This window comes from Lolium rigidum, chromosome 3, assembly GCF_022539505.1.
Source record: "Lolium rigidum isolate FL_2022 chromosome 3, APGP_CSIRO_Lrig_0.1, whole genome shotgun sequence".
Classification (NCBI taxonomy): Eukaryota; Viridiplantae; Streptophyta; class Magnoliopsida; order Poales; family Poaceae; genus Lolium; species Lolium rigidum.
Genome location: NC_061510.1, coordinates 295,957,144 through 295,967,342, shown reverse-complemented (window position 1 = coordinate 295,967,342; position 10,199 = coordinate 295,957,144). Strand labels below are relative to the sequence as shown.

At 46.2% G+C, this 10,199-nt stretch overlaps 1 protein-coding gene across 1 annotated transcript; it reads right to left on the bottom strand.

Moving 5' to 3' along the window:
* Window positions 1-1,059: 1,059 nt before the first annotated feature.
* Window positions 1,060-3,859, bottom strand: LOC124699699. The gene is made up of 2 exons (XM_047231956.1): window positions 3,482-3,859; window positions 1,060-1,262 (listed from the first exon to the last, which is right to left on the bottom strand). The coding sequence occupies exons 1-2, from the start codon at window positions 3,707-3,709 to the stop codon at window positions 1,179-1,181; spliced, it is 312 nt and encodes a 103-aa protein (XP_047087912.1). The 5' UTR covers window positions 3,710-3,859; the 3' UTR covers window positions 1,060-1,178.
* Between the last annotated feature and the right edge of the window lie 6,340 nt (window positions 3,860-10,199).

Below are 10,199 nucleotides of genomic sequence, written 5' to 3'. Positions count from 1 at the left end.
GGAGTCGTGGAAGCCTAAGGACTCGTGACATGTTAGTCGCATTGTACAATCTGTTAATTCACGGTGTACATTCTGTTTATTAAATCGTGGCCTTTAAGTATTAGATCTAATGGTTAATATAATTTAAGTGATGTGGGTCAACCTAATGCCTCGAAAAACATCTTGGTCCTCTCTTTCCTTGTTGCTCACGTGTGCTGCTAGCCAGGTGAAAAAAATCTGGACGTGATCTAATTGGACTATTTTTAATTGGACTCTATTTTCCTAGCGTGAGGAGTCGTGGAAGCCTAAGGACTCGTGACATGTTAGTCGCATTGTACAATCTGTTAATTCACGGTGTACATTCTGTTTATTAAATCGTGGCCTTTAAGTATTAGATCTAATTATAAACTATATCAAAGTCGACCCCTTCTGCTGGAAGGGGAGCGATTTGGGCACGGTTGCCTCCACAGTTTTCTCTAATCAGATTTACCCACGTATGCCTTTTTTCCTGTAGCCACACGAGCGATTCAAGGAGATGCGCGAGATTAGTTCATTTTCTTTCCTTTGTAAAATTCACGTTTACCGGAAGGCAGCCGATCGATCCACTATTCACGGGCCGGTTTCCTTCTTTTCCTTCCCTTCTGTTACCTCTAATTTCCGGTAATCCCGGTCTTCACCAATCGTGCCTGATTTTGGGCCTCTGCAGACGTTCTGTTATTGACACGTACCTTTTTACGTGTCCAACTCCCCTCTTCATCCTTTCTTCTGCGCCGCTTTGACTGCATCTAGAAAGCTTCCAGTATCTTCTCTCTTTCCCCACGTTCTTCATCTCCACATCACCACGCCTCCATGCACATGTCGATTTGCCCCGTCGTCCACCTCATGGCCAACTGCGGAAACCGTCCTGCCCCAACCAAGTCGCCCCTTGCCCCACGGCTGCCGGCGGCTCCGAAGGCGACCAGCCCGTTGCCAGCGCTATGGTGCCCATGCGGCAATTCGAGATGCAGAGGAACTCCGTCCGCCTCCACCGCCTTGGGCATGTCATCCGTGCGGGACGCCACACAAAACTGAGGAGGCTTGGCGGAGGAGCTTGCGCAGGCGGCCAAGGGAACCCCAGACGCGGCGGGTGGTGGCACAGGTACACCACTTCACCTATGGCTCATCGAAGTGGTTCTATTCATCAGCATCCCACTCGAGCTTCATTTTTCTGCTGGCCTGTTGTCGCCTTTCATGAGTGTACCTGGGCAGGAGCCCCACTTTGCACTGATTTGCAGTCTTCCATTCTGCATCAAATTCATTGAACAGGAGTTATAAATTTGTTGCGGTACTTCGAGGATGCAAAGGCAGTAAGCAGTGTTTCTGCTTTCAATACAATACAGATTCATGTTTCTTAACTTTTCAGTTTGTTCTTCAGTTTAAACATTCCCCATCTGCATGTCTCATGAAGATAATGTATATGTAGGGCAAGGTTTTCCCTTTTATGCATATTATTGCATTGGTTTCTTTGGTTGTACGGTTGTATGTAGTTTTTAGAGGTCAGCACTTGGATCGATGATTATTACCAGAGGGGTTAATCAGGCATTATTCTTTTGTCAGGCCAAAGTTGATGCTTGGCCTTGGCTCTACTTTTGGTACTCCCTTGCACTGACAGCGGAACCGCTCGGCTCTCCATGTGTGATCACTTCTTCTTAGAGCACTGCGCCGTCAACTACTTTCCGTGCTTGGCAGACTTCACAGCATCTCTTCCGTTCATGATGCAGGTACAACACTTGCAGCTTCATGGCTTCTTTGAGTGTTAATTTTCTATAGGTGTATTGTTTTAAGCTCTTTTCAAATGAGTATATGGTTCTAAACCTTGGAAGTAATATTTGTATTCTGTAGCTTTCATCTTTTACCTATCTATCCCTAGGAGATCAAACATAATGGTTTCCAAGTATCTGAATAGTGTTCTCATATGATGGTAAGTAAATCCTGAAATCTTTGCTATTTGTTAGGTCTAACGGTCTAACTACACATGGTTATGTAAACAATGTTTCATTACGTACGTTTATGGTAACTATTTTCTTTAAAAGATAAAAAATCAAATTCTCCTTTTCGATATGAGAAATTTGACGGTTTATATTTTCCTGCTCTTTAATTAGTCTTACTCTCTCTACGGTACAAGATCCAGTCGATAAGAGTTTTGCGGAGCCCATCTGAAGCGTACAACATAGCCCTAGGTTTGGTCGCCTCTCCCATCATTACATCGGAACATGCTCTAAGGCTAGATTAGATAAAGTGAACTATTATGACCGTACTAGCTAGATTATCCTACCAGCACAGCAAATCCTTATTCAGGTGACTAAGTGGGTGAGAATTCTGGTTCATCGAGGTTAGCAGCATCTCTGTTAACAAATATACTGTAATTGTGGAGAAAGCACGGTGTCTCCATGAAATTACAAGGAGGTACACATATTCCACTGTGCCTAATGTATCTACGACACGTGTGGTCCATCCAGCTGAGTGGTATATTTCACCAGCGTTGATTGACAATGCTGCTACTAAGAAATATTCTTCCATAGTAGTTCTACGTCTTGAGCCCGATTCAGACATGACAGATCTTGAGCATATTTGTGAATTTATTGAATCAAATGTACATGTCTGGGTTCGTGTTAAGCTGCTAAATGACAATGCATTCTTGCTATATACAGTATTGATTAGGATTATCCTTTATGCCACTGTATAAAATTCTTTCTATTTCAATGGAGGACTGGATGGACAGTTGAAGCTTCAGTGCAGATAATTGAACACATACATCCCACTGAAGACTGAACTATAATCAGGTTAACAGATCTTAGCAAGTCAATCATTAAATACAGGTGCACTATGTGGGAAATACATGTGTTGCCTAAGTGTGTTGTGTCTCCACTATCTAGCTATCTTCTTCCTATGTGAATTTCAGAGGTAGAAGAAAGGGGCTGCCAACACTAGGCTCTTATCGATTATGAACCGACTAGAAATCTCCTGGTGTATCATGATATTGTGTTTTCCTTTTGATGGATATTTGTTTCATTTCTGTATGACATAACAGAAGGTGCTCATTTACGTGTTAAATTAAAATGTGTTGGATCTTTTACTTTCCCAGCACAATAATGTTCATTACAATATTAGTCTTATTCCGGAAAAAAAATGTGCTCTCTATGTTCTGCTTCAATGTGCATCAATTTTTTTACTCTGTTAAATCCAAATTCACCAAGTTAACGGAAAAGTCACAGAAGCGACAACCTACATGCTTAATTGCAAGGTAATTTCTCTTGAGTCCATAATGCAATATCATTGTCAACTTCAGGCTGAATTTGTCAGTTCAGAAAGTATAAATTACACCAGATTGAGCAGCGGTTTTGCAATGAACAGACAAAGTAAAAGAATCATAAATCAGAGGAGAAACGAGTGGTGTATGAGTACCAGATTGGCCATACATTTTGATAGCTAAAAAGTTTAGAGTTTAAGAAAAATTGCGAACCTTTAATTTTTTCCTGTTGAATGCTCCGGTCAGCACTCGGTGGCTCGATGCGATGAGATCCCCGCGCCGCGCCGCAGCAAGGCTAGACATCTTGGGCGCCAGTGCGCCACATGGCTCGAGGGCACGCCCGGCCGCCATAGCATGCGCAAATGCCATCTCCACCGCGAGGCTCACCTTCCTAACCCACTGCGGCTGCCACCATGGCGACCCTTGCTGGTACGTGGGCATAGAACTCGCCCCCCGGACACGGGCGTCGTGGTTGCCTCAGCTTGCGTCGTCCTGCTTCTCCCCCGAGCTGCCGCCGCTTATTTTGGATCTAGGTCGTCTGTGACTGTAAGAGAGAGAGAGAGTGAGATACAGAGAGTCACGGGATGGAGCGACCGGCCGGCTGTCCCTCAAGAAAAAAAGAAGAGGTGTTGGTGAAAGGGTTAACACGTTAAAGTACATGCTCAGTTTAATTGTTTACGTGATACTAGGCTGATAGCGCAAGCAGTTGAAGTGATGCACGCTGAGGTAGAGGAAGTGAGACGGGGTGCCGGCGACTGGTGAGGACGCTATGTACTGGTGTGCTAGAGTAGATCCACAATACTTGAATGTTGAATATGGCTACTACCTTTTATCCTGATTTTACTTATATTTGATGATAAATTGACTTGCTAATTCAGATAGAAAAAAGGGACAACATTTAGCTACATCTATGTTCACATAATTTTAGAAATAAATTGTGAACTCTTGCACCAGAGTGATATTGTATATTTTAGTTGTTTTGTATTTTTGGATGCTCAAACGTGTACTCCCTCAAAAGAGTATATTTCCAAAAGGCAAATTATCTCAAAATCATATTTGCACAATATAATAATTTTCATGAAACCAAAAAGTTAAATATGAAAAAAATACATCATGAATCTAATGATACTAATTTGGTGCCATAAATGTGATACCCTTTTGTTTAAATACAATCAAAGAAAACTAACTCTGTTCATGTTAAATTAATAATCTCCGCCATCACGTTTTTCCTATTTATGCAATAATGTCACATCCCTCGGATTCTCTTAGAATTTACTAACAAAGAAGCAACATTTCTTTCAAGGTCTATCCAATTGGCACAAATATTTCTTCAATATACCTAAATATAGAGAAATAGATGAAGAAAAAATTTAATTTATTAATCGGTTCATTACCAGGTTAAAATGCACCCACGGGCGCGGCGTGCCGCCGCGCCTAACTTCCTAGTGGTTAATATAATTTAAGTGATGTGGGTCAACCTAATGCCTCGAAAAACATCTTTATTTTGCTTTTAGTATATAATAGATGCAGTTCTGATGAAGCAATCTTCATTAGAAGAGAGGCCCACAAAAAGTTCTGATCTTTGTTCTGATGCATCCTCTCATAGCCGTCAACCTAGACCATTCTTTTCATCAAACAGTGAACATCTCAAGGTTGTACTTTATAAAAGACATGGTATTGCTGCTTTAAGGTCTGTAGCTGATATGTTGACCAAGAGTACACAAGATTCAATCAAGGCGATTGCCAAATGTCAACGTGTTATTGATGATGCTAATAGAAGTCCTCAATGATTCTATGTAATTTTTTCTATTTGGGCACATTAATTGCCTTGTAATTTTCCTAGTTATTTTATTTGTGTATGTAATTGTGTGTATCATTGATATCAGATTTTAGGCTCATGAAATTTAATGCAAGTTGACTAGTCAAACAACCAGGGTCCTTTAACAGATTGGGCCGGCCCATTAACAGTAGTGTGGGACCCACTTACATTTTGGGCCGGCTCACTTACTTACTGTGCCGGCCGTTAACAGGAAAGTGGGACCCACTGTGCTTTTGGCCCGCCCATCTGTCTTGTTGGGCCGGCCCACTTGCTACATGATGGACCCCACATACTAAATGGGCCGGCCCTTTAAGAGGAAAGTGGGACCCACCTGTGTTTTTGGCCCGGCCCACTAGCGTGTTGGGCCGACCCACTTGCTATATGGTGGACCCACATACTAAATGGGCCGGCCCTTTAAGCCGGAAAGTGGGACCCACTGTGCTTTCGGCCGGCCCACTATCTTGTTGGGCCGGCCCACATGCTATATGGTGGACCCCACATACTAAATGGGCCGGCCCTTTAACCGGAAAGTGGGACCCACTGTGTTTTTGGCCCGCCCACTATCTTGTTGGGCCGGCCCACTTGCTATATGGTGGACCCCACATACTAAATGGGTCGGCCCATTAACGTGAAAGTGGGACCCACCTGTGCTTTTGGCCCGACCCATCGGCTTGGTGGGCCGGCCCATTTGATCTAATGTGGACCCCACGTACTAAATGGGCCGGCCCGATAGCGGAAAGTGGGACCCACATGCTAATTGGGCCGGCCCAGTAACTTCTTGGGCCGGCCCACTTGCTTTAAGGTGGACCCTACTTGGTAAATGGGCCGGCCGATAACGGAAAGTGGGTCCCACATGTTTTTGGGCCGGCCCTTTTGCTCGTTGACCGGTCAAACGAGTGCATTCGGCCCGGCCCACATGCTTAGTGGGCCGGCCCATTAATGTTTTGACCGATCAACCTTAGAGGTTAGGCCCGGCCCACGTAACTAATGGACCAGCCCAGCTATATAGTTGACCGGTCAAACTAAGTCAGCTGGCCCGGCCCGCAAACTTAATGGGCCGGCCCGCTTAAGACGTGGCAAGCCTCGTGTGGGCCTACCATCTACCACGGGGTTTCAGCCGGTTAACGCTGTTAGCCGCGTTAACGGCGTCCGCCACGTGTCGGTTGCATGACGTCGGCTAGTCAACGGGCTCCGGAAACATTTACGCAACGGTCCGATTTTCCGTGGCGGAAGGGCGCCCAAGCGCGACGGACCGAAAAACCGTCGTAGGACTTTGCCTGACGCACTTTAGACAACAGAACCCATATCGTCGGGTTAGGCCCATAGGCGACGAAAAATACCCCTTAGCGGACGATTTTGAGACGTTGTCTATCAGAACTTTTCTTGTAGTGTGAGTAACTCTTATGCAAGACTTATTGATGCTTGTCTTGAAAGTATTATTCATGAAAAGTCTTTGCTATATGATTCATTTGTTTACTCATTGTCTTCACCATTGCTTCGAATCGCTGCATTCATCTCATATGCTTTACAATAGTATTGATCAAGATTATGATAGCATGTCACTTCGTAAATTATCTTTGTTATCGTTTACCTACTCGAGGGCGAGTAGGAACTAAGCTTGGGGATGCTTGATACGTCTCAAACGTATCTATAATTTCTTATGTTCCATGCTACTTTTATGATGATACTCACATGTTTTATACACATTATATGTCATTATTATGCATTTTCCGACACTAACCTATTGACGAGATGCCGAAGAGCCGATTCTTGTTTTTCGCTATTTTTGGTTTCGTAAATCCTACAAAGGAAATATTCTCGGAATTGGACGAAATCAACGCCCAGGGTATTATTTTTCCACGAAACTTCCAGAAGACCGAAAGGATTACGAAGTGGGGCGACGAGGCGCCGCCACGCCAGGGCTGGGCCCGCGCCGCCCTGTTGTGTGGGGCCCTCGTGTCGCCCCTAAACCTACCCTTCCGCCTACTTAAAGCCTTCGTCGCGAAAACCCCAGTACCGAGAGCCACGATACGGAAAACCTTCCGCAGACGCCGCCGCCGCCAATCCCATCTCGAGGGATTCAGGAGATCGCCTCCGGCACCCTGCCGGAGAGGGGAATCATCTCCCGGAGGTCTCTTCATCACCATGATCGCCTCCGGATCGATGCGTGAGTAGTTCACCCCTGCACTATGGGTCCATAGTAGTAGCTAGATGGTTGTCTTCTCCTCATTGTGCTATTATGTTAGATCTTGTGAGCTGCCTATCATGATCAAGATCATCTATTTGTAATGCTACATGTTGTGTTTGTTGGGATCCGATGAATATTGAATACTATGTCAAGTTGATTATCAATCTATCATATATGTTGTTTATGTTCTTGCATGCTCTCCTTTGCTAGTAGAGGCTCTGGCCAAGTTGATACTTGTGACTCCAAGAGGGAGTATTTATGCTCGATAGTGGGTTCATGCCTCCATTGAATCTGGGACAGTGACTGTCACAACCCACTGTTCAAACCCTGCATATTTTCTAGCTTTAAAAATTTGGGCCAACAAAAACTTTTATATACCTTGCTACCTAGTGTGCATAGCTTGTAGTTTTGATTAGGAATGTTAGAAGTGTGTGTTAATAAACAACTTCTCACACTAAAACCCTTAGTCACAAGTTTGTGTACCAAAAATTAAAAGAAGAAAAACACTTCATGACATCACTAGTGAGGCACCCACATCCAACTTCTCCTCTTAGAACAATTTTCCTCTTAATCAAAAACTTGGGTGCATGAGTGCATGCAACCACAAGACACCCTTTTTCTCTCCATGCACCATGCCCCTCTCTTTTTCTCTCTCCATGGGGGAAAAACCCTAGGAAGGGGGAACACTTCCCCCTCTCTTTTCTTTGCATGTGGCCGGGGCCATGTGACCATCCTTTTTCCTTCACCACCCCCTCTCTTACCCCTCCCTCTTTTCTTCCCTTGAGCATGGCCGAGTTTGGGAGGCCATGTCCCTCTCTTATGGCCGGCACTTGGTGCCTACTCCCCACCCCTCAAGCCCACCTCAATCTGGCCCGCAACCCACCTCCCTTGGACCCTCCCTGCCCCTCTCCACGAGCCCAAAAACGTGCACCAGCCCACTCACCAGGAGGCCGTTGGTCCAGGGACGTGCACGCCCTGGAAAAACCTCCCGCGCACGCGCGCAGACGCCGCGACAGGACGTCGCCTCGATCTCCCTCCCTCTGCCTCGTGAACACGCGCGCTGCCTCGGACTCCCTCCCTGCTGACGCCATCGGCCCGACGTCATCACGGCCCCACGTGATGACGCCAGCCCTCGCGCTCCGGTTGGCCGGCGCCACCGCCCAGCCCCGCCGGTTGCCCTCCTCCGCCCCTATATAAACCCCTCCCGCACCACACTCCTCCCTCACACCTCTCCCGTTCACTCCTCCCACCTCCACAGTCCCTCCCTGAGAGCGCCCAGGGCGCTGCTCGGGGCTGCACCTCGCCAGAGCCCTGCTGATGGCGTGTATTTCACACGTTCGTTGGGCAACCCCAAGAGGAAGGTATGATGAGCACAGCAGCAAGTTTTCCCTCAGAAAGAAACCAAGGTTTATCGAACCAGGAGGAGCCAAGAAGCACGTTGAAGGTTGATGGCGGCGGGATGTAGTGCGGCGCAACACCGGAGATTCCGGCGCCAACGTGGAACCCGCACAACACAACCAAAGTACTTTGCCCCAACGAAACAGTGAGGTTGTCAATCTCACCGGCTTGCTGTAACAAAGGATTAACCGTATTGTGTGGAAGATGATTGTTTGCAGAGAAAATAGTAAAAACAAGTATTGCAGCAGATTGTATTTCAGTAAAGAGAATTGGACCGGGGTCCACAGTTCACTAGAGGTGTCTCTCCCATAAGACGAACAAAGCATGTTGGGTGAACAAATTACGCTTGGGCAATTGACAAATAAAGAGAGCATGACCATGCACATACATATCATGATGAGTATAGTGAGATTTAATTGGGCATTACGACAAAGTACATAGACCGCCATCCAACCGCATCTATGCCTAAAAAGTCCACCTTCGAGTTATCATCCGAACCCCTCCAAGTATTAAGTTGCAAAGCAACGAGACAATTGCATTAAGTATGGTGCGTAATGTAATCAACAACTACATCCTTAGACATAGCATCAATGTTTTATCCCTAGTGGCAACAAGACAACACAACCTTAGAACTTTCGTCACTCGTCCCGTGTGTCAATGCGGCATGAACCCACTATCGAGCATAAGTACTCCCTCTTGGAGTTAAAAGCATCTACTTGGCCAGAGCATCTACTAATAACGGAGAGCATGCAAGATCATAAACAACACATGAATAACTTTGATAATCAACATAACAAGTATTCTCTATTCATCGGATCCCAACAAACGCAACATATAGAATTACGGATAGATGATCTTGATCATGTTAGGCAGCTCACAAGATCCGACAATGATAGCACAATGGGGAGAAGACAACCATCTAGCTACCGCTATGGACCCATAGTCCAGGGGTAGACTACTCACTCATCACTCCGGAGGCGACCATGGCGGTGTAGAGTCCTCCGGGAGATGATTCCCCTCTCCGGCAGGGTGCCGGAGGCGATCTCCAGGATCCCCCGAGATGGGATCGGCGGCGACGGCGTCTCGCAATGTTTTCCGTATCGTGGCTCTCGGTACTGGGGGTTTCGTCACGGAGGCTATTTGTAGGCGGAAGGGCAAGTCAAGAGGCGGCACGGGGGGCCCACACCACAGGGCCGCGCGTCCAAGGGGGGCCGCGCCGCCCTAGGGTTTGGCTCCCCGTGGCCCCTCTTCGTCTCGTCTTCGGTCTTCCGGAAGCTTCGTGAGAAAATAGGCCTCCGGGCTTTTATTTCGTCCAATTCCGAGAATATTTCTTTACTAGGATTTCTGAAACCAAAAACAGCAGAAAACAACAACCGGCACTTCGGCATCTTGTTAATAGGTTAGTTCCAGTAAAATGCACGAATATGACATAAAGTGTGCATAAAACATGTAGATAACATCAATAATGTGGCATGGAACACAAGAAATTATCGATACGTTGGAGACGTATCAGCATCCCCAAGCTT

Bases quoted from the DNA above. Each gene is read 5' to 3' on its own strand.
- LOC124699699 (XM_047231956.1), bottom strand. From the start codon at position 3,709: ATGCCCACGTACCAGCAAGGGTCGCCATGGTGGCAGCCGCAGTGGGTT. The intron at 1,263-3,481 runs GTTCGCAATTTT...AATTTGATGCAG, and splicing joins TCAACAGGAAAAAATTAAAG to AATGGAAGACTGCAAATCAG.